The sequence below is a fragment of the Vigna unguiculata genome, chromosome 7 (assembly GCF_037176805.1).
Source record: "Vigna unguiculata cultivar grain cowpea cultivar isolate G323 ecotype 2 chromosome 7, ASM3717680v1, whole genome shotgun sequence".
In the NCBI taxonomy this organism is placed as follows: Eukaryota; Viridiplantae; Streptophyta; class Magnoliopsida; order Fabales; family Fabaceae; genus Vigna; species Vigna unguiculata.
This window is the reverse complement of record NC_140798.1, coordinates 35,116,799-35,141,033: the sequence shown is the minus strand read 5'-3', so window position 1 is coordinate 35,141,033 and position 24,235 is coordinate 35,116,799. Positions and strand designations below refer to the sequence as shown.

At 32.3% G+C, this 24,235-nt stretch overlaps 2 protein-coding genes across 4 annotated transcripts; both read left to right on the top strand.

Moving 5' to 3' along the window:
* The first annotated feature begins 3,761 nt into the window (after positions 1-3,761).
* On the top strand, positions 3,762-7,374 carry LOC114189927 (heavy metal-associated isoprenylated plant protein 30-like). Of its 3 annotated transcripts, none has more exons than XM_028078654.2 (4): positions 3,765-4,127; positions 4,915-4,997; positions 5,675-5,750; positions 6,778-7,374. In XM_028078654.2, exons 1-4 carry the CDS (start codon positions 4,007-4,009, stop codon positions 7,098-7,100), a joined length of 603 nt encoding a protein of 200 aa, XP_027934455.1. In that variant the 5' UTR covers positions 3,765-4,006; the 3' UTR covers positions 7,101-7,374. The 3 variants fall into 3 exon arrangements, with proteins under 3 accessions (XP_027934456.1, XP_027934455.1, XP_027934457.1); XM_028078656.2 differs by having other exon boundaries at positions 3,954-4,127; positions 4,940-4,997; XM_028078655.2 differs by lacking the exon at positions 4,915-4,997 and having other exon boundaries at positions 3,762-4,127.
* A 4,497-nt stretch (positions 7,375-11,871) lies between these two features.
* Positions 11,872-24,098, top strand: LOC114191123 (type II inositol polyphosphate 5-phosphatase 15-like). The gene is made up of 11 exons (XM_028080306.2): positions 11,872-12,831; positions 14,320-14,572; positions 15,256-16,042; positions 18,307-18,431; positions 18,788-18,872; positions 19,476-19,641; positions 19,744-19,784; positions 19,880-20,132; positions 20,841-20,964; positions 21,896-22,256; positions 23,352-24,098. Exons 1-11 carry the CDS (start codon positions 12,108-12,110, stop codon positions 23,709-23,711), a joined length of 3,279 nt encoding a protein of 1,092 aa, XP_027936107.2. The 5' UTR covers positions 11,872-12,107; the 3' UTR covers positions 23,712-24,098.
* The last annotated feature ends 137 nt before the right edge of the window (positions 24,099-24,235 follow it).

Genomic DNA, 24,235 nt, shown 5'->3' with positions numbered 1-24,235 from the left:
TTAGATTGTGTATTTTTTAAGAAAAATTAAAGAAAGAATAAGATTTTTAATCAATTAAAATCTATTTAAATTTCTTAATTGATTAGTTAATGTTTTTAATTAGATAAATTAAAATAATTATTAAATTTATATATTAAATTATTCAATTATAACTAATAATTGAAACTTAAGTTGTAGGTGTTAATGATTTAAATTATAATACTATTATGTATTTACATATTTAAAAATATAATATAAAAAATTAATATTTTTAATTACTTTTATTTTATATAATTTTTTTTAAATACACCAACGGGACAAGACAGACTGACCCGTACTTTGGCCCGTCAAGTTGACAGGCTACACGGGACGAGCCAAAACGGGCTGACGGGTTAAAATCTTTAACCCAACCAATCCTTTTTAACACGGGTTAACGGGCTGACCGGTTGGATCCAGTCCATTTTACCACCCCTACATATGGGGTTATAGAAATGAATAAATATAATTTGTAGATATAAGCTATCAAATTGTTAATTCATTCTATAAAAATCCTAAATTGACTTTTTTTTTTTTTTGTGGTAATATAAATGAAAATATATATACTGTGCCTTTTTCCCTCAGCAATCTCCTTCGTATACCTCAAACATATTCTATTCGGGCTCAAATGGGCTAAGGAAAAATGATAGGAACATTCGGACAGGACAAAAATATATTTTTGGAATCTAATTCAAATTCTCCATTACTTAATTCATACACAAAACACACACGTACTCACACATCCATCTCTCTCTATATGATTACTATTAAGATAATTAATGTTAAAGACATGTGAATTAATAATAGTTTTTTATTAAATTATGACATTAACATTCGTAATAATATTAGTGTGTTTTTTAACAGCATAGTATAGTATTAGTGTATACGCTTATATATTCACTAAAAAAATAAACCAAATGAATTATTATTTTGATGAATTAGTTAAATAAAAATTAACTTACCAATGGTTTTACTTTATTTTATTTTGGAATTTGTATGTTAATTTGTCATCTTTATGGGAGAGGAAAACATAGACAAATGATTGTAAAAATTGTTGTTTTAAGATAACAAAGAGAAACTACGAATATATGATCAAACATTGACACTTGTGATAAAATTTTAAGGTTAGTAAAAAATTTCACAGTTATTAGAAATAAGTAAAATAAATAATATATAATAAAATTATTTATAATCTTATAATTCTATTTTTTTAAGTTTTAGATTTTACATAATATTTTTTATTCACCATTTATTAATGTCAAATTTTCCTTTATATCTCTTCTTCTCGAAAAACTTTACAACACACACCATTTTAACATATATTGTAAACAAAATAAATCATCATTACCTTAATCTTAATGTATGTGTATAGAGAGAGTTGTGTTATAAGAGTGTTGAAAATGATTTATAGGGACAAAAATTATAGTATGATAAAAATATTTTGGACAAACTTGAAAGTTTTTTTTTTTTTAACACTGAGATACTGAAGTTTTAATTTTTAATTTTTATGTTTTTTTAAGTTTTTCACTTTAATTGGAAAAAGGACAAAGGATTGTCACCATTTATTAAAATTTTCTTTGTTAAAATATCAATTTTCTAAAGTTTCTTAAAACCAACTCGTGACATCTAATTGAATTGAAAACTTACAAGATTTTAACTTTCAAATTATTGTCCAATAAATATTTTACTATAAGTAACCATTCAATCAACACAAATACATACGAAAAATATATCTTAAAATCAACCTTAAAGATAAATAAAAATAAGCAATTCCTCAACCAAAACAATCTTTTTTCATTCTCAATCTCATTCGACCCAACTCGAAAAGCACACTTTCCCATATCAATTTAAATAATTATAATTTCATAGTTTAAGCGCTCAAACATTTCAACACATATTCAAATAATATATTATTTTATTTTTCTTTATACACATCCAGATATTTAAGCTAAAGTTTAATTCACATTTGTCACAACATTTCTTGTAAAACTAAAATGAAATTAAGTAGTTTAAAATAAAGTCATGTACCTCTAAATACTATATTTTACAAAAATATCTTTTAGAAGATGGAAAGGAATTAAAAAAGTTTTAATTTATTTAAAAGACTTGATATATAAACCAAACATATCAACAAAATTATGAACTTGCACAACTTCATTTTTTAAAGTTAAATTTTACATGCAGAGAAATAAGGTTCACTTGCAAAGAAAATTAAAAACAAAGAACTCGGAACTTAAAAAACATTTATTTTATGATAAGTTTTAACGGAATATATTTAATATATTATCTAATTTTGTAGATAATAATTTTAAAACTAACAATAATATAGACAACCATTTTAAAACTTTAGAGAGAAATTAAAATATTAATTTTTTCATTTTTTTGATAAACAAAACAAAACTAGTTACTAGTTTTATAATACACAGACCTTTAAGAAGTCTGATCAACTTCTTCATGTCATTAGTTATTCTAATTTTGATTTTGCTGGTTGTCCTGACAATTGAAAGTCTACTTCTGACTTTATTTTTATGATGGCAGAATAAGCCATTTCTTGAAAGAGTGTTAAACAAACTCTTACAGCTACTTCCACTATGGAGGCAGAATATGTTGTTTGTTATGAAACTACTTGTCAAGCTGTGTGGCTTAAAAATTTGATTTTTGGCTTTCAAATTATTGAAAGTATTTCTAGGCCACTTGTGATATATTGTGACAACACTGTTGTAGTCCATTTATCTCAAAACAATAGAAGTTCTACCGCTCAAAGCATTTTAATATAAAATTTCTGTTTGTTAGAGAGAAAATATTGGATTATCAAACTCGGATTGAGCATACTGCTGCAATGTTAGCAGACCCACTAACTAAAAGCTTATTTGTTGGAGTTTTTCAAAATCATTTAACTCATATGGGTGTGGTTAAGTCTTTTGATGTATTCGGTTAGTGGGAGTCTGAGAATTACACTTTATATTATTATGGTATGTAAATTTGTCAATGACTTTAGTTTCATTACATTCTCTATCTCTTTCTACGTAGAGAATTTATGAACCATTTTGGGATCACATATTTATTATGTTTGTTTTTATTATATATTATCCATTATTTAAGAAATAAGCATATGGTAAGTATCCATATCGGATATTATCTTTGTGATTCATGTTTATATTTCTTAATTGGTATTTGTACTTATGTTACAATTGATATAATTAATTAATTTATTAATGTTATCCAAGTGGAAGAATGTTATATTTTATATAATTTTATTATATAAAATTATTATTCTCTATGATGTTATTATTATGAATTAACATTAATCAATAAATTAAGTTATTTGTTAATTTTAATTATATTGTACATAATTAATTATTGTATGGGTAATATATATAATTTTGGGTTTTCTGATTAACCATCCATAATGGGTTGAATTGTTTAGTAAACAGTCTGTGATGAGCTTGAATAATCAAATACATTTTGAGAGGTCCCTTATGGTCTCTACTAAGGAGTTATAAAACTAATACTCATTAATCAATTTAATTTAAGGAGTTATAAGGCGGATAACCATTAGTCAGTTTTAATATAATAACAAGGTAAGACACTCTTAGATGTTAAACTATTTATCAAAAAGAGATAAGTAGCATCTCATACTGGTGTGTCTCCATGAATCCTTCATAGATTCTAAATACACAATTTTTTTTCATACTTATTTTGAATATATGGTATTATTGTATCTTATATATTTTATTCCTATGGCATTGTTTCCACTAAGTCGCAGCTGTGGGCGGCTTCCGAGTGCGGCGTGAGGTTTTGGAACTTGAAAGATCTGTACGCGTCGTGGTGCGGCGTTGGAGAAGAAGGCGAAGTTGCGAGGAGAGGCGACGAGGAGAGTGCGCCGTTTCGGGAATCGGTGTGGTGTTCGCCGACGCTGTGTTTGGTTGCGGATGAGGGGAACAGGTTGGTGTGGAGTGGACACAGGGATGGGAAAATTAGGTGCTGGAAGATGGATGATGAGAATTTGGAGGATAACAATAACTGCTGCGATTGGAGCAATAGGTTTAAGGAAAATTTGTCTTGGCAGGCTCACCGTGGCCCTGTTCTTTCCCTCACCTTCACCTCTTATGGTAATCCTTCCTTCTTCACTCTTAATTTTACTGTTCAACCTTTTTAGTTGGATTAGGATAATTTTTAGTTGATATCCTGTACCCCTAGATTATTATTATTTTTTTAATTTACAATCTAATGCTTTAAAATATAATTTTAAATATATATATACACGTAGTCCCCCTAATTTAGGAAAAATGAAATGGAAATAATCTTATATTACAGGTATTTTATGATAAGAACCGCTAGTATTTTGTTTGTATTACAAAGTGAAATCTTTAATTATAATTCAGTATAGAGATTTCTTTGATGAAATTATAAGACTAAAAAAACCAACTTTAGGCCTGGTACAAAAACAATCCTGGACCTAATTTGAAGAATTAAAACATAACTCTTAAAAATAATTTTAAAGAATTGAAATTAAATATAATAGTTTAAATTTAAAGTCAAGAGTTTGACGGACGTGTATTTTCAGTTAGCCAGCGATGCAGTTAGAAATATTCTTTACATCATTTTTAAACTATTGTAAAATTAATCATGTGTAGCAAATTATGACTGAACGGCAATGTAGATGCGTAGTAGACTGTTATACTCCACTAAGTAGCTTCAACTTGATTACAGAATATTATCATTTTTAAGACATGTAAATGCCCAAGAGGAATATATTCCTTCCATAGTTTGGTTTTTCTTCCTTAGTTGTTCTTCTTTTCTTTCTTTTATCTACCATGGCTTCCTTGCTAGACAAAGCTTTTCGCTTTGATATCTCTTCATTTATATATCGCTTTTTCATCTATCACCACCCTCAAGATCATCATCATCATCATCGTCACAGAAAAGACGTTCGTAGAAACTTCAACATGCCAAAGAAGGGTCGACCACTTTCCTTACAGGTTCACTTTCAACATTAATTACTTTGTTTTTTGATTTTGCAAATGATGTTTCATGTTAAATGTTTCGATCTTTCTCATCGATCGTTTTTCTTCTTTTCTGGACATGATCAAAGGATGTTATCGGATAAATATAATGAAAAAGTGGTGAAACTGAGGGATTTTTTTTCATCTGGGTGTTCAATATTATTAAGTTTAATCACAATTTGGTTGCAAAAATTAATCTTTCATCGGAACAATAGAAAGCGATATGCATGTCATACATGAACATCTCCTTTTGATTAAAAAAGTTGAAGGTGAAGAAAACAAGAGAGTAAGAATATAATTTATTACACGACAAGTTAAATGATCTTGTCAGACACGAAGTAAAAGAATGAAAAAAGTGACTTTTTAGATTAGTACATATGAGAATATATGAAAATAACCATAAGAAAGTTTGTTCCTATACTAGTTTTTTTTTTTTTTTCTTGAACTTGTCCAGACAATGTTTTGATTACCTTGCTTTAAAAGTTGTAACTGATAATTCGTTAACAAAATAGCTATTCAAATTCATTTATTTACTTGAATTTTAGAGAAATTTAGGTTTATGAAAGAATCAGAATATGAAGTATGAGCAATATAGTTAGGGAAAAAGTGAGATGCAAACTGAAATTGACATGTGAGATACGTATTTTTTTCAGACTGTTGAGCTGAAAGTAAGGATGTGCTGCACTGGCTGCGAGAGAGTTGTTAAAAACGCCATTTACAAGCTTAAAGGTACGTCTTTTAATTGATTTTCAAATATAGTGTTAGAATTGAATTTGAAGCTTGACTCAAACCTACAAAATTGACTTGTAAGGTTTGCACTCCATTATATATTATCAAATTGTCTTATTTATAATTGATGTAGGACTTCCACATATAAAGAAATGATAAAATGAAAAAAAAAATGAGAAGTTATTTAAAAGATGTAATCTCAAGTTGTACAAGAAATATCTTCAAAAATTAGTTGTCAAAAAATAATTTTCCAATTTTAAAAGTTGTTCGGAATTTTAGATTTTGTATTTTTTAAGAAAAATTAAAGAAAGAATTAGTTTTTAAATCAATTAAGAGAGTTAAACATATGGGTTATAAAAATGAATAAATAGGATTTTTCGATATAAGCTATCAAATTGTTAATTCATTTTATAAAAATCCTAAATTTGACTTTTTTTTGTGGTAATATAAATGAAAATATATATACTGTGCCTTTTTCCCTCTGCAATCTCCTTCATATACCTCAAACATATTCTATTCGTGGCTCAAATGGACTAAGGAAAAATGATAGGAACATTCGGACAGGACAAAAATATATTTTTGGAATCTAATTCAAATTCTCCATTACTTAATTCATACACAAAACACACACGTACTCACACATCCATCTCTCTCTATGATTACTATTAAGATAATTAATGTTAAAGACATGTGAATTAATAGTAGCTTTTTATTAAATTATGACATTAACATTCGTAATAATATTAGTGTGTTTTTTAACAGCATAGTATAGTATTAGTGTATACGCTTATATATTCACTAAAAAAATAAACCAAATGAATTATTATTTTGATGAATTAGTTAAATAAAAATTAACTTACAAATGGTTTTACTTTATTTTATTTTGGAATTTGTATGTTAATTTGTCATCTTTATGGGAGAGGAAAACATAGACAAACGATTGCAAAAATGTTGTTTTAAGATAACAAAGAGAAGCTACGAATATATGATGAAACATTGTTGTTTTAAAATATGATTTTCCCTACAGGGATTGATTCGGTGGAGGTTGACTTGAAGATGGAAAAGGTAACTGTTGGTGGATATGTTGATCGGAACAAGGTGCTGAAGGCTGTGAGGAGGGCAGGGAAGAGAGCAGAGTTCTGGCCATACCCTAATCCACCACTTTACTTCACCACTGCTGACCATTACTTCAAAGACACCACCCATGAGTTCAAAGAAAGCTATAACTACTACAGACATGGCTACAACCTCCCACAAAAACATGGCACCATTCATGTCTCTCACCGTGGAGATGACAACGTTAGCAACATGTTCAACGATGACAATGTCAATGCTTGCTCTGTCATGTAATTATATACACAAGTGTGTGTTAATATCTACTCGCGTGTTAGAAATCCTATCGTGAGTTTGAGTTTCACGTCAGATAAAAATGAAAAAGTGAAGTACGGTATAAGAATGAAGTCGTGATTAATCACCAAAAACATTCATCACACTTCATATGTAAATTTTCAGAAACTGCTATGTATATAATATGATATGTATGTGTGAAACATAGTTTGTGTTTTTATGAATAATGTAGATTCGAAAAAAAAAAATATAAAATATGAAATGATATTATGGTTTATTTGTTAATTTTATTAATTAATATTACTTTGAAATAAAATTGAATAGCTATAAAATCCTCATTTGTGTTGTCATGGTTCGTATTTATAATTATTAAATTAAAAAATAAAATATTTTTACTGATGTACTTAATAATTTACATCATTAATTGCTATTTAAAATAAAAAATATTTTGAATATTAAATTTATACGTATTTCTAAAATTGTTACTATTTAAAAAATATTTTTACTTTTATAAGTACGCATAGATTTATGAATTTATTTTAAATTTGACCACGTATTCTATAAATTTATTATGTTTAATTGTCGTTTTCCTCAAAACATATTTTTAAGCAACAAAGTTTTAAAATGTAAAAAAGCTTATATAGTATTAATAAATTAAAAATATTAAAATTTAAAACATGGAATAAATATCAGATGTAATTTTTTTATTGAAGACTATAGTTATTGTAAAAAAAAAACACTATTGCTAATATATATATATATATATATATATATATATATATATATATATATATATATATATGTCGAATCAAGTTATGATGTATATGTTAATTAACACGAGTGCGTATATAGCAAAAGTCTCTCGAGGCACATACATCAATAAACCTAAATAATTTTCAGGACTGTTCATTTGTTTTCTTTTTCCCTTTTTTACACACTTAATATGTTATAATTTTTTAAATATTGTAAAAAAAATGGGATTTTTTTTTACAATAATATTAAAGAGACACTCACATTTTAGTACTTTTGTCTTATAGTAATGCCGAGACATTTTTAAATATTAGAGTCACTACTCTGAACTCATCATTCTTTTGCCAATTCATAACATTTTTAAGAGAATGTCTCATTTCGAATATTATTAAAATGACAAATTTGTAAGTTTTCTTTTTATCAATTATAAATCGTAATATCTTGTGTATACAAAAAGTATAAAAGTTATCATTCTTAATTCTTTATTATAAATCATTCACCTATAGGATATTTGAGAGATAGTTCACCTGAACGATATTCTTTCACTTAAAAGAAGTAAAGTTAAGGGACTTATTTATACTCAAACTATATATAATTACTGGAACGAGAAAGTTAATAATACTATACCTCATTAACCTGATCTAACACTGCCCAATCACCCAGGCCCGAGGTAGCTGACTCTAACATCAAGATATGCCTCTATATATGCATCTCCTTCTGCTTACACTAATAAGGGTGATAAGGAGATATCACTCACCAACATAGGCTCAAATTGGTGATTTAAAGAGGCATGCAAGCATGAAAAGGACACCTGCAAGACGAAACAAATTGAGCAGTGGATAAAGACAGAAAACTTAACTTATTTTAAGAAATTGATGGGTTCAAATCGAAGAATTTGTCGCAATAATGACTCTTACCTTATGTTTGGATAGAGCATTTCAACAATGTTCAGAAATTAAAATGCTTTACATTTGAATTACTTACAATTAAATTTCCTTCATTTTCTAAATAACTTATTTGGATAAAGAGATTAAAATACCTTACATTTCAATTTCTTGTTTGGAAAAAACAATTGAATTTCTTGTGAGATAAAATTTAATTTTTACAATATTTATTTTAGGCTTAATTATGTTTTGAGTTCATAATAAATTTGAAAACGAATTTGACGACCCAGATGGACCCAGCTGACTCACCCGACTACCCAACCAAATTGGTCTGACCCAGACGGGTCGGGCCGGACGGAAAACCCATACAGGATGGGTCGACCTGATGAACCAGACAAGCCTGACGACCCATACCTACCGATCATGCCTGTCAAGTTCATCAACCTGGCACGACACGACCCGGCCTAACTCCGCCCGTTTGGGTCATTGGCCCCGGCTTGGCCCCACTAGGTCGTCAAATCAACTCAACCCATCTGGGTTGTCGAGGTCGTTTGTGTCATTGGGCACACCCGACAAGTTTGTGTCGATGGGCTGACCCGACTTGGCAAGGTCGTCGGACCGGTTGGGCCTGACTAGGTCATCGGGTCGGTTAGGCTTGTCGGGTTAACGGGTCGATCAAGTCATTGGGCCTGCCCGACACGTCTAGGTCGTCAGGCCCGCCCGACACCTCTAGGTCATATGGCCCGCCAAACTCGTGTGGGTCATCGGACCCACTGACTTGTCTTGGTTGTTAGGTCAGTTCAGCCCGTCTCTGTCTTCGAGCCCATTCGACTCATCTAGGTCGTCAATCTCATTTGGGTCATCGGACCCGCCGACACATTTATGTCGTCGGGCCAACTTGGTTCGTCTGGGTCGTTGGGCTAACTCGACACATCTTAGTCGTCAGGCCCGCCCGGATGGTGTGTGTTGTCAAGCTTGTTTGAGTTGTCAAGCCCGCCCGACCCGTATGTGTCATCAGGTTACCCGATCCGTCTAGGTCATTGGGCCCGCCCAACCCGTCTGGGTTGTTGGACCTGCTCGACCCGTTTGTGTCGTCAAGTCAGTCTGATCCGTCTAGATCGTATGGCCAACCCAGCCTATCATGGTTGTGAGGTTGAGTGAGAAGAATTTCAAATTTCACCTTTTTTGAAGGTATTTGAATTTCTTCTAATTTAGCTAATTGAAATACTTAAAAAAAATGCATGCATTTTAAATGCTTTTTAATTTCTCTATCCAAACAAAACATTTCATTACAAAGAATTTCAAATTCTTCAAATAAATGAATCATCCTCTTGAATTGTCTCATCCAAAAACACCCTTAAGGTCTCACATATTTAATCAGACAAATAAACAAAGACAATTCCTAAATAAAAGTTAGATATCTCTAAAAGAGTACTTTATATATATATATATATATATATATATATATATATTAAAATAATTATAACAACACTATTTATACTATTTAATACTAAAATAATTGAGTTTGATTTTATAGTTTTACAAAACCAACTCGTAACATCTAATTGAATTGAAAATTACAAGATTTTAACTTTCAAATGATTGCCCAATAAATATTTTACTATAAGTAACCATTCAATCAAAACAAATACATACTAAAAATATATCTTAAAATCAACCTTAAAGATAAATAAAAATAAGCAATCCCTCAACTAAAACAATTTTTTTTCATTCTCAATCTCATTCAAGCCAACTCGAAAAAGCACACTTACCCATATCAATTTAAATAATTATAATTTCATAGTTTAAGCGCTCAAACATTTCAACTCATATTCAAATAATATATTATTTTATTTTTCTTTATATACATCTAGATTTTTAAGCTAAATTTAATTCACAGTTTTCACTGCATTTATTCTAAAATTAAAATGAAATTAAGTAGTTTAAAATAAAGTCATTTACCTCTAAATACTATATTTTATCAAAATATCTTTTAGAAGATAGGAAGGAATTAAAAAAAGTTTTAACTTATCTAAAAGACTTGATTTAAAAACCAAACATATCAACAAAATTATAAACTTGCACAACTTCCCTTTTTAAAGTTAAATTTGACATGCAGATAAATAAGGTTCACTTGCAAAGAAAATTAAAAACAAAGAACTCGTAACTTAAAAAACATTTATTTTATGTTAAGTTTTAACGGAATAGATTTAATATATTATCTAATTTTGTAGATAATAATTTTAAAACTAATAATAGACAGCCATTTTAGAACTTTAGAGAGAAATTAAAATATTAAAAATTTTCATTTTTTGGATAAACAAAAATAAACTAGTTATTACTTTTATAATATATAGTTTTATAACTTAAAATAATAAAATATTCGTTCTCCATTCATTTTAAAATTTTTAAAATTTTAATTTCTACTTATTAAAAATTGATCCTTAAAATAAAATATGTTATTATAGTTAAATTGAAATTCTAATAATATATATGAACGTCTAACAACTTTACACGGAAAATAAAAAAAAGCAAATGACTACTACTTTAAGTTATTTTTTAAATATCAAAATTTAAATTTACCCATTCTTCTATCCGACATATTACTGATTTTTACGTCGGTTGCTTAATTAATTTAGCACTATTGGACCGGTGACTTTAACTCACTATAAAAACATAAAAAAACAAAAATAACTTTTTGCAAGTGAAATAGCTAAACTAATTACAAACTATAAGATAAATACTAAGTTAGTAATTTAATGTATACTTTTTTTATCCTATCTATTGTTTCTCGATCAATACATTACATCAAACAAATGAAAAAGGATAATAGATAGAACAATCCAGACAACAAATAATTCTACGACATTTTATCACGTCCCAACTATAAAAGGACACGCACATATATTTTCTATTATAAAAAGGGCAAAAAGTAAATTAATATTTTTATATTTTATATACACGAGAGACATAATTAAAATAAAAAATAATTAAAACAAAGAGCAGCGCATATATTATATTTCTTGAAATCATTCCAACGAATCGATTAAAAATAAAATATGAAATGGTAGTTATAAGATATCCGAATTTGGATTTAATAATTAGCAGTAAAAATAATAAAAAAGAAAGGGAAGGAAAGAATAGGGTTGATCGTTGGAACAGAGGTGAGGTGTCTCAGCTGGAATTTGTTTGGTGTGTGTCCCTGAACTCCCACTTCCTTCTTAAATTTCTCTCTCATCCAATCCAGCTTCAAAGTCAAACACAAATAGCAATTAACATCGCACACCAAATTCTCTCATAAGTTCCACAAGTTCACACATGCTAGATTTTCTCCAACTGTTTCCATCGTCGACGACGTGCAATTGATTCCAATTCAATGGATTCATCATCAACGCTACGCCAAAACGACGTCGATTCCTTCGACCGTGAAACTTCATCAGGATATTTGCACTCTTCATCTTCCGATGACGACGCGTCGCCTTCTAACTCCATCCAATCCACCAACCGTCGACTCGACTACATGCTTCAGTTTCTTGACCGCAAGCTATCGGCTGAACACCGACGCGCCTCCGGCTCACGCGCCGCGTCTTTGCCGGAGTTCGTTGCCAAGGGAGGTGGCGCCGGCATATTCCGCCTCCCTGCGCGTGGGGCGGTGCATCCGGCGAGGCCGCCGAGCCTCGAATTGCGGCCGCACCCGCTGCGGGAGACGCAGATTGGGCGGTTCCTGAGGAGCATTGTTTCCACTGAGTCGCAGCTGTGGGCGGCTTCCGAGTGCGGCGTGAGGTTTTGGAACTTTAAAGATCTGTACGCGTCGTGGTGCGGCGTTGGAGAAGAAGGAGAAGCTGCGAGGAGAGGCGACGAGGAGAGTGCGCCGTTTCAGGAATCGGTGTGGTGTTCGCCGACGCTGTGTTTGGTTGCGGATGAGGGGAACAGATTGGTGTGGAGTGGACACAGGGATGGGAAAATTAGGTGCTGGGAGATGGATGATGAGAATTTGGAGGATAACAATAACTGCTGCGATTGGAGCAATAGGTTTAAGGAAAATTTGTCTTGGCAGGCTCACCGTGGCCCTGTTCTTTCCCTCACCTTCACCTCTTATGGTAATCCTTCGTTCTTCACTCTTAATTTTACTATTTTACTGTTCAACCTCTTTAGTTGGATTAGGATAATCTTTAGTTGATATCCTGTACCCCTAGATTATTATTATTTTTTTTAATTTACAATCTAATGCTTTAAAATAGAATTTTAAATATATATATATATATATATATACGTAGTCCCTCAAATTTAGGAAAATGAATGAAATGGAAATAATCATATATTACAGGTATTTTATGATAAGAACTGCTAGTATTTTGTTTGTATTACAAAGTGAAATCTTTAATTATATTCAGTATAGAGATTTCTTTGATGAAATTATAAGACTAAAAAAACCAATTTTAGGCCTGGTACAAAAACAATCCTAGGCCCTATTTGAAGAATTATAACATAACTCTTAAAAGTGATTTTAAAGAATTGAAATTAAAAATAATAGTTTAAATTTAAAGTCAAGAGTTTGACGGACGTGTATTTTCAGTTAGCCAGCGATGAAGTTAGAAATCTTCTTTACATCATTTTTAAACTATTGTAAAATTAATCATGTGTAGCAAATTATGACTGAACGGCAATGTAGATGCGTAGAAGACTTTTATAGTGTTAGTGTATGGTATGTTTGCTCTAAAGTTAAAGTTGTTTAGTAACTCTTTCACTTTGTATATTTGTTTACCTCTGAAAGCTGATAATGTTGTATTTTTCATTTTGTCCTTATTTTCAGTTAGTTTTAAAATCTTTACAAACTTGTCATCAATGAAAAAGAAATAATAACAGAGGTCATCTTAAGAAGTGAAAAACAAGTTTAACATAAATTGATATTCATTTCATCGCTTAATCTGTCTGTTATTCTCTTAAATGGGCAGTTAAAAGGAAATAGAGGAAGTGGTTTTTAATCTTAAAATTTCCTGGGTAGTGTATTTTTTGATCTTCAGATTTAAAATAAAGGAGTAAGGAGGGGAAAAGTAGAAGTCTAAAGCTTCTAAAACTAGTTTTTACTTATTTTTATTAGTTTATTTAAAGTTCATGAAGTTTTCTTTATTGAGAAAAACTACCTTTTTAAAAGTTTCTTTTAAAGTGAAAGTTATGTCCAAAATAAGTTTAATCGAATGCCACCTAGGATTTTGATTATAAGCTGTTTTTGTTTTGACTCTTGAGCATTTGGAAGAACTTTTGCTAAACTTCTTTGGTCTTGTTTTTTGGTGTAAGCACTTGAAAAAAATGGAAGGTATTTGGTGGAAGTTTACAAAATATCTTTGTTTTAAGTTTTTTCATTTTTGCATTGAAGTTCTTCGAGTACTAATGGTATAGGCTCTAACGTTATAAGCTCTTTCTGAATAAGTGACTAATTAAATTGTTCACTCAAAAATGTACTAAAATGTTAATCCAAGATTCTAAACTCTCCGTGGAACCTGATGTTTGTTGATTGATTCACGTGCTTGTTGTGAATGTTATACATTATTCTCTCTCCTTTTTTTTTCTTCATTTTGTTATTCCAGGGGATCTGTGGTCGGGTTCAGAAGGAGGAGGTATAAAAATATGGCCTTGGGAGGCTGTTGAAAAATCTATTCATCTAACAAAGGAGGAAAGGCACAGCGCTGTTATATTTGTAGAGAGGTCCTATATTGACTTAAGGAGCCAACTATCTACAAATGGCTTCAGTAACATGCTGACTTCAGATGTAAAGTACTTAGTATCTGATAATTCGAGAGCAAAGGTGTGGAGTGCTGGTTATTTTTCATTTGCTTTGTGGTGAGATTTTCTCCTAAGCTCTCAAGGTGTTTGCTTGTATTGAACATTAAAATGGGTAAATTATTTTTTGTTTAAGCATTCACCTGTATTTGATTATTTTAAGATTTTTTCCTTTCTCGTGCTCACAACTTCATTAAAAAGATAGTAAATATAGTTTTTTAGTGTATTATTATTATATTCACGAAGAGATCTCGGCCTTTTTAATTTGTGGACAGATATTCCTTTAAACTTGTAAGTTGTATGAACTGGCTTCAATTGCTAATAACAATTCATTGGTTCTATGACATAAATCCTTATAAAATAAGCATATCTAACAACTCTAGTCAGGTTATATATTTGCAAGTTTATGGTAAGTCATCCTGAATCCTGTATATCCTGTTTTGTTCTGACTTCTCTCTTGACAGTAATCTTTGTGATGGGATGTCTAAAGAAATCATAACTAGACTAAGACTACATGCTTGGTTCTGTGCATGCTAACATAACATGTATCATTAGAAGCAACTTTTAGTTGCTTTTACATTAAAGTTAATGTGAATTGTAGAGGAAGTGGGATCTGTGATGTTACCGAAGTTGCACTTCATTGTCACATGAACTTTCCCTTTTCATTTTGCATTAGCCGTGCTTCTCTTTCTCTACATATTAATCTTTCGATTTAATCTAAGCTACTTCTTGTTAATTTATAGGGATGCTCGCACAAGGGAGCTACTGAAAGTTTTCAATTCAGATGGACAAATTGAAAATCGGTTGGATTTGTCCTCGATTCAAGATTTTTCAGTGGAGCTTGTTTCAAGGAAAGACAAAACACAAAGTTCCATGGGGTTCTTTCAGCGTTCACGTAATGCCATAATGGGGGCAGCTGATGCTGTTCGTCGAGTTGCAGCAAAGGGAGGCTTTGGGGATGATAATAGAAGAACTGAAGCATTAGTGATGACAATAGATGGAATGATTTGGACAGGGTGTACAAGTGGCTTACTGGTGCAATGGGATGGAAATGGCAATCGCATTCAAGATTTTCTTTACCATTCATCTGCCGTTCAGTGTTTTTCTACCTTTGGCATGCAAATTTGGGTAGGTTATGTGTCTGGAACTATCCAGGTATTGGACCTCAAGGGTAATCTGATTGGGGGATGGGTGGCTCATGGCAGTCCAATTGTAAAAATGACAGTTGGTGCTGGTTATATATTTGCATTGGCTAACCATGGTGGTGTACGAGGATGGAACATCACCTCCCCTGGGCCTGTTGATAGTATATTGCGTTCAGAATTAGGTGGCAAAGAATTTTTATACACTAAAATAGAAAATATAAAAATACTGAGTGGCACTTGGAATGTTGGACAAGGAAAAGCATCTCAAGATTCCCTTTCTTCATGGCTGGGTTCTGTGGCCTCAGATGTTAGTCTTGTTGTTGTTGGGTTGCAAGAGGTTGAAATGGGTGCTGGATTTCTTGCAATGTCTGCTGCTAAAGAAACTGTAAGTCATCATTTTCTCTAATATTACTAGAAAATCAGTACTATAAAATATTACTATTAGAAAAATAGTAGTGTAAGCAAAGTAGTTGCTGTGTGATTTATGTTTAGTTGTTTTTTCTTTTTCTTTAGGCTTGACTTCTATACATTTGAATTTGCAAAAAACTTGTGGATATTAGGTTGGCATTTAGAGCCGATAACTTACATGCACGTATCTTGTTACTGCTTTGACTAATTGACATGAATGGAGTGCGATAGGTACAGCCGTAGAACAATAGAGAAAACAAGGGAATAAAAGTATATTGTATATTTCCAAATTCAACAATGAAGACAGACCCAAAACCAGAGAGCAATCTCTCTGTTCCCAAAAGTCCCTAAGCCCAAAAAATCCCCCCCTCTGAAATTCCCCCCTCCTCCAACTGTATTCCCTCTCTCCTCTAATGACGGTATCCACACTCTTTCACACCTGCCACGGCTGCCCTTTTTTTTTTATTACCGAATCATGGATGTGTGCTATGGGTCCCTAAATGATGAGTTTCCACTTCTTTCTCATAAACCTGGTGGATTTCCTATTTTGCCCTTCTACTCTTTTTCCTTCATTTGTATCAGAGTGTAATGCAATGAATTGCTGTGGAAACTATTGGATTTAAGAAAGTGAAATGACTGTAATTTAATGAGTTACAAGTTTGAAATACCCGTTGATATTTCCTTTTTAACTTTTTTGTATGGTTAGGAAGAAAATGGTGATCTGTGTCATGCCTTCAATTGGTTTAATGACTGTAATACCATTGTTCTGTAAAAAAAATTCTTTAAAGCTTTATAGTTTATAAAATTGTAGTTACTGCCATAATCGCAGTTCGAGAAAGACTGACCTTTATTTCATTACCTTTTCTTTAAACATTTTATGCCAATTGGCTTACCTTCGTCATACAATCTTCATATTTTCAAGTTTGAGCACATCAATGAGTCCTACATGTCCTTTGAGACAACTCAAGTACTAGATGAGCATGTTCATTAGAAAAACTGGCCAATAGAAATAGAGCAGTGGGACGAAGGAATTGGGTTGAAAAAGAGTTGTAGTTACTGCCATAATTGCAGTTTGAGAAAGACTTTCATTTCCTTACCTTTTCTTTAAACATTTTATGTCATACAATCTTCATATTTTCAATTTTGAGGACATCGATAAGTCCAACATGTCCTTTGAGACAACTCAAGTACAAGATCAACATGTTCATTATAAAACCTGGCCAAAATCTGGCAACAGAAACAGAGTAATGGGAGGGAGGGAGGCGTGTGTAAAAAAAAAACAAGTTTGTCTGAGTTGCAATGGCAGGTTATTGTGTAGCAGGAGTAATATATGCAGTGATTTAGAAAGGAGGAAGGCAGAAAGCAACTCCCAGGGCGTGGCATTATATAGTAATTTGGAAATTATGATTTTTCTGGTGCTTTAGAAATTAAGATTTTTTTTTTTTTAATTCTTATTCTAGGGGGGAATTAATAGTCTATACTTATTTATGTAGACTGCTGAATCAACACTTGGTCAGAGTGAGCTAGCCAACTGCCACTCTGTTATGACAGTTGAAGTTAGTCGAGAGCTTAGATATAGCTTTAAGCCCAATCTGTTCTTCCATGTAAATAACTGAGCTCAATAGCTCTCTATGTGTAAATCAATTCATTTTTAGAGTTTAATAAAATTAAACATCCCTTTTTTTCTCAGCCCCTCTGAATTCTTTAAAATAAGGATGAAGTGCTTGTGGGCCATTTATCTTCTGGTAAAAATTTCATGAAACTATGCAATGATATCACTGCAGCCGAAACCTCCTTGGCCATGAACATCATCCATTGCTGCAAATGATTCTTCCCAATTATTAATCCTGTATCCATTCATCCAATTGTCATTCTGTGCTACTTCAGTCTATAATCCGTCCAGTTGATCTTGAGTCCTTGATATTGCATATGTCAATAAGAAGTAGCGAGGGATTTCTTGGATTGATCTATTGTAATATAGCGACACATCAAAATGATTAAGAATGTCTCGTGTTGAGTCTTTGTTCCTATTAGCACATGGACTACTGAAAATCATTATAGACACTGTTGTTCAATGGATATTTTCTGGATGCTTGGATTATTCATGTGTCATTGTCAACATTCTGTTGTGACAATTGTCATGTATTTACACACACTTAAATATATTGTACAATTAATGGTTTTGCCTACTTTTTCTTCCTCATAACCCTCCTCTGCCCTCAATCTTTCACAAACATATAGGTAGGATTGGAGGGAAGTTCTGTTGGGCAGTGGTGGCTGGACATGATAGACAAAACATTAGATGAAGGTTCAACATTTGAACGTATTGGATCCAGACAACTTGCAGGCTTGGTCATTGCTGTGTGGTGAGTATCTTTGAGTAGGAATACATGTGAGCTGTTGAAGCTTTAATATGTCAGAGATAATGATTATTTGTTTTGTTAGTCAATAGGATATGCGTTAAATTTTAGCAATTTGAATTTGTAATGGTCTGTTAAATGGCTTGTTATGTCAGATTATTGTGGGTTTTCCTTCCTACTTGTTATGAATGCTATTCATGATTGAAAGATATAGATATCTGTCACTTAAGGTTGGGTTCCTAATTGTATCGTGAACGGAAATATCAATTATTTTCTTCAATTTGAATTCATGAGAAGCCATTGTTATATAAATTCTTCCTTGCTGCTTTCTTCACCAATGGTATTGAAATTTTCTTCCTCAGGGTTAAAACCAGCATTAGATTTCATGTTGGGGATGTTGAAGTGGCAGCAGTTCCATGTGGATTCGGACGTGCTATTGGCAATAAGGTGGGCCTGTACCATCTACTCTGCTGTTTTTCTTTGCATATTATTTTTTTTACTAATAAAGGGTGTATTAAGATGGGGCTGTTGGTCATGATCATAGATCTCATAATTGTCAGCTTTTGTTTCATTCAACAGACTAACATTGATAATTAAATGTCTGGCTATTGCCTATATCACTAGATTGATTACTAGATTTTATGGTATGTTGCAATTCCAAGTAAAAGCAGAGAGAAGCCAAGTTTCCGTTCTACAAGTACTGCAATGCAAGCCAATGACATAATTTTCTTGTGTGGTCTGCAAGTAACATATCATATATCCATTAAAACTTTATCGCTAGTTGTGTCTACTAAAGCAATAACCAGTAAAGTGTAGTTGGTGTCTTTGGCTTGAATTTAGTCATTTAATTCAATACACGTACAGACATATAAAGCAAATAGATCTGCAAGTCTTAATGGTTTTATCATGGTTGTGACCCCCAACAATGCCACACCATGGCTGTGCAATTCGCAAGACTATCACACTGTATGATATGTGTTGTGTGCAAAGATATATTTTTGTTTCTGTTCATGTTATTCTAACCATTGACATAGGAGATATTTTTTCCAGGGAGCTGTTGGTTTGAGGATCAGAGTGTATGATCGGATAATGTGCTTTGTTAATTGTCACTTCGCAGCACATTTAGATGCAGTTGGTCGTCGTAATGCAGATTTTGATCATGTATACCGAACAATGTCCTTCAGTCGACCAACAAACGTCTTAAATAATACAGCTGGTACTATTCTGTGCCTATTCCTTATTTTCGCACTTGCCTTGTCCATGTATTTATTTTGGCCTGTTTATAGATCTGGCTTGCCATTGGTCCTTTCTGTTGCAGCTGGCACGTCATCTTCTGTTCCAATGTTTCGCGGTGCAAATGTATGTACATGCTGTCCACTTTATTCATCTAAGTAATGCTTTATGATGCACTCAGATAGTTGGATGAGGTATTGATTCTTGAGATTGGTTTCCAGTCCACAGAAGGGATGCCCGAGTTATCTGAGGCAGACATGGTTGTATTTCTTGGAGATTTTAATTATAGACTTGATGACATTTCATATGATGAAGCGAGAGATTTTGTTTCTCAAAGATGTTTTGACTGGCTTAGAGAAAGGGATCAACTTCGAGCTGAAATGGAAGCTGGGAATGTCTTCCAAGGAATGCGTGAAGCAATTATAACATTTCCTCCTACATACAAGTTTGAACGGCACCAAGCTGGCTTGGCAGGTTGGTCGCCTGCCCAAAAAAAAAAAACACACACACACACAATGGTAAAAAGTGAGATGGAAGATGTGGGTTGGGCCACTACACCTCTAATCATTTATGCAAAATGCAAATCATGCAGTTCCAAGTACGAATTTTATTTGTAGACCCATAACATGCTTAGGATATAGTACATGTTTGAGGGGAAAGGAAAAAAGTAATCCAGATTTATACGAAGTCAAGATTCCAATCACACCTCATAAGTAGTGATTTCCATAACCTCTCTGCACAGGATGACTTTGTATGAATTGTAAAAATTGTAGAACAGATAGGGCAGAGGAAAAGAGGGATACAGAGGCTCTGAATAATAGATTTGAATTTTTCTTCTTTTTTTAACTTCTAGAGGCTTGCTCACTATAGTATTAGTGTAATGCGAGTGAGGTAGGTAGGAGAAGTTCACACAGTTGACTGGATAAACTAAGTGACAATCTCCCTTTGAATATATTTTATTAGGTTAAGGGTGCAGTACAGTGAAATATAGAGTACGTCAGGATTCTCAACAACCTAATGCTAATAGTTGACACAATCAGGAACTCTTAAGAATTAGATATCGTAAAGTGAATAACCTCAAACTACAACTTTTGCTGCTTTTATTTACTATAACTGTCATCAGTATTGCTTAGAATTTTTTTGAGGGTATGACTTCAGACTATATGACCTATTTTCTTGAAGGGTATGATTCTGGTGAAAAGAAACGAATCCCTGCCTGGTGTGACAGAATTTTGTATCGTGACAGCTGCACATCTTTGGTGGCTGAATGCAGTTTAGAGTGCCCCGTTGTCACTTCAGTATTACAGTGAGTGCTCTGGCTAATACTTTTTTCTTTTTTTCCATTTGGGTATATAGATTAGAACACCAGGCCAGAAGGACTATGCAGTCTCTAATCCTATATAAAATAGGGGACTTTTTATTATGAGACATGCGGGGAGTCAATATTGAATTATAGATTTGTGAAAGGAAAATGCTAGATAGCTAAAAGTAATTTTGCTTGAGTGAGTTGGCATCATTTATTGACTTAAATGACTACCACCCATTATTTTGGTTGTACTTCACTGTATTTTTCTTGTGACTAAAGCATATTTATGCTATATTCTTTTATAATTAAATCTCTAATCCATACTCCAAACAGGTTGTAATTTACCCCTATGTTTAAGGGAAAGTGCAATGTATAGAATGTAAATATTCTAACCACATCTTGTAATAGAATAAAATCTCTATTTTTATAAAACTGAGAGACAGCACAACAGCAAAGTGGTTATTTCGGTGGAGTTTAGTCCCACATCAACGAAGTTTGCTTTACAAGCTTCATGATTTTATCATATAAATTGTATTTCTCACTCTAAGAAGTCAGAAAAACAATATCAATCAGTATTTTTCAGATTTACATTTTCTTTGTTTTTATCTGTAGTCTTTTATTACGGCAGGTAATTAGGATATTGGTTGATTCTTGAAATCATTGATATGTGCACATAATCCATCCTCTACATAGTAAACACATGGATTCAAATCTGTCTCTGATTTCCACCTTCCTCAAAATTGTACTACAGAGACTAAATTGAAATATTTTCACATTTGGGACCCAATTGAAATATAGGGCCAAAATATATTTTAACCTTTTCTGATTGTATAGTATCTCTGTCTAAAATAAATTTAAAAAGCTTTAACGGAAATACTGTCTTTTGCTTCCAATTTTTCTTTTTTAATCAATGCCATCTCACCTTCACTAGGTATGAAGCTTGCATGGATGTCACCGATAGTGACCACAAGCCTGTCCGCTGCATATTTTCTACTGATATTGCTCGAGTGGATGAATCCATCCGCAGACAGGAGTTTGGAGAGATTCTTCAATCAAATGAGAAAATTAAATTTCTTCTTAAAGAATTATGCAAGATTCCTGAAACTATCATTAGTACAAACAACATAATTCTTCAAAACCAGGACACATTAATTTTACGAATTACAAATAAATGTGGAGAAGGCAATGCTTTGTTTGAAATAATTTGTGAAGGTCAGTCTACTGTTACAGAAGATCAGAAGGCTACTGACCATCAGTTGAGGGGTTCATTTGGTTTCCCAAGGTGGCTTGAGGTGATATTCTTTATTTATTTTTTGTTGTACAGTATTTATGGTTATAGAAAGAACTTGAAACTACAGACATTTGAAAGGAGGAAACTAGAAAATAATATTTACTTCTAGTTTGATGATGAAAAAATGGATGAAAGTTCTCTTTTATATATTTTATTGCTTCTATAAAGATTAAATAGGAACTAATGACAATAATTATACTCTATAACATTCTCCCTCAATCAAGTTGGTATATGAATATCAATCATTCCTTATAGTAAGATCTTGAAACTGCTTTGTAGGAAGTGGTTTGGTTGATACAGTAGCCATCTAGAGTTGTAAAGGGATGTCCATTGTATCTATAAAGCCATTGTCTTATTTTTCTTTAATGAATTGGCAGAAGTGTCAATCTTTTTCTTTATATGCTCTGTCCTTTCATGTTGAACTGGTATGGGACCATATATCACAAAATAGTCTCTACACTTGCTCTTGCAACTAGATTTTGCTTTTTACTCCTACAAGTCATTAAATTTCCACTTAAAAGCATGAAATATCCTAGGATCTCCTCTCAGCAATTGAACCTGCATGTAGCATATGTATATATTCCCATCCTTATTCTTAGTAAGCCTAATTCATCCACACAACTAGTTTGTAAGGTGACTTTACATCCACTTATATATTATTATTTGACCATATTTCCAATTGATGAGGAGTTTCCAACATATTTCCTCACGTCTTAAGTGTAACACTAGATATTTGTAAATAGTTTAATAGTGATGACATGATAGATCCAACAAACATTGCTATAGGTTAAATACTAATACCATCTTAGTAATGCTTTTCGAAAGTTGATTTCATTTTTTTTTCTAGAAATGCTTTGCTATCACTGTGGTTTATAGGATTCACCACAGCTGAGCTGTTGCAGCTGCATCCTGTGATGTGGTCTGCAATTTAAATTCTTTAGAGAGAACCAAAATCACCCCTTGGAAAAAAAAATGTTTACTCCTGGGACCAAATTCTGTATGTGGATCAACACTATACATTTCTTCTTGCTTCAGGTAGGACATCTCTCGTTTGCAATGCCCCATAATATAATTACTTAAACATTTGATGATTCAGGTGATTCCTGCAACTGGCATAATAAAACCAGATCACATTGTTGAAGTATCAGTGCACCATGAGGAATTTCAGACTCTGGAGGAGTTTGTTGATGGTGTTGTACAAAATTCTTGGTGTGAAGACTCCAGAGACAAAGAAGCTATTTTGGTTGTTAAGGTGTATGGCAATTACACTATCCAGCCAAGAAAACACCGAGTCCGTGTTCACCACTGTTATTCATCCAAGAAAAAACCTATGATTGGCTCTCAACCAGACGGCTCCAGGAATATCCAAGGAACTGTATTGCGCCGATCTGATTTCCAACCATTCAGCAATTCCTATGATGTGGTTGACCAGCTACAGAAATTGCATGGCCCTTAAAGCAGCAGTTAATGTGAGTATTTTAGTTTTTTGCATGTCATGTACTATGGTAGGCAGCTTTTGTGGTCCGACTTCTATTCATGGAGCTGATTGAACTGTACAGAAAGCAAATGCAAGCAAAAGTAGCAAAACAGCTTTTACTATATCCATTATTTAATTTATTTGGAAACGAGTCCAATTTATTGTGTAAATGATTATGTGCCATATCAACCAACAAAAGCTGCACAGTTGATAGGGAAAATGCAGTGACCTGTTGATATTGAGTGTGTCGTTTGGATGATGATTTCTCCCACCAACAAATACTTTTTACTTCTATTATCTCACTATTTTCCTGGAATTTTGTATAATGGAAGTCCATTTTGTTAATTGACTTCCTGTTGTATTTTACCTCAGTCTCTCTTCTTCCTTCTTTTTTTTTGCTTAATACTACATGTTCAAGCAGGGTTTTTGTTGAAGTTTTCTCTGAATTTTATATTTTGCAATATATTACAAGTTAAAATCTAAACCGTCAAATGAAATAGTTG

What these genes read in the sequence shown, in the direction of transcription:
- LOC114189927 (XM_028078654.2), top strand. Translation starts at nt 4,007, where the DNA reads ATGGATGATGAGAATTTGGAGGATAACAATAACTGCTGCGATTGGAGC. An exon ending in CCTCACCTTCACCTCTTATG is followed by an intron (nt 4,128 to 4,914) that starts GTAATCCTTCCT and finishes ACCACCCTCAAG; the next exon opens with ATCATCATCATCATCATCGT. An exon ending in CGCCATTTACAAGCTTAAAG is followed by an intron (nt 5,751 to 6,777) that starts GTACGTCTTTTA and finishes TTTTCCCTACAG; the next exon opens with GGATTGATTCGGTGGAGGTT.
- LOC114191123 (XM_028080306.2), top strand. Translation starts at nt 12,108, where the DNA reads ATGGATTCATCATCAACGCTACGCCAAAACGACGTCGATTCCTTCGAC. An exon ending in TGTCTGCTGCTAAAGAAACT is followed by an intron (nt 16,043 to 18,306) that starts GTAAGTCATCAT and finishes ACAAACATATAG; the next exon opens with GTAGGATTGGAGGGAAGTTC. An exon ending in GCACCAAGCTGGCTTGGCAG is followed by an intron (nt 20,133 to 20,840) that starts GTTGGTCGCCTG and finishes ATTTTCTTGAAG; the next exon opens with GGTATGATTCTGGTGAAAAG.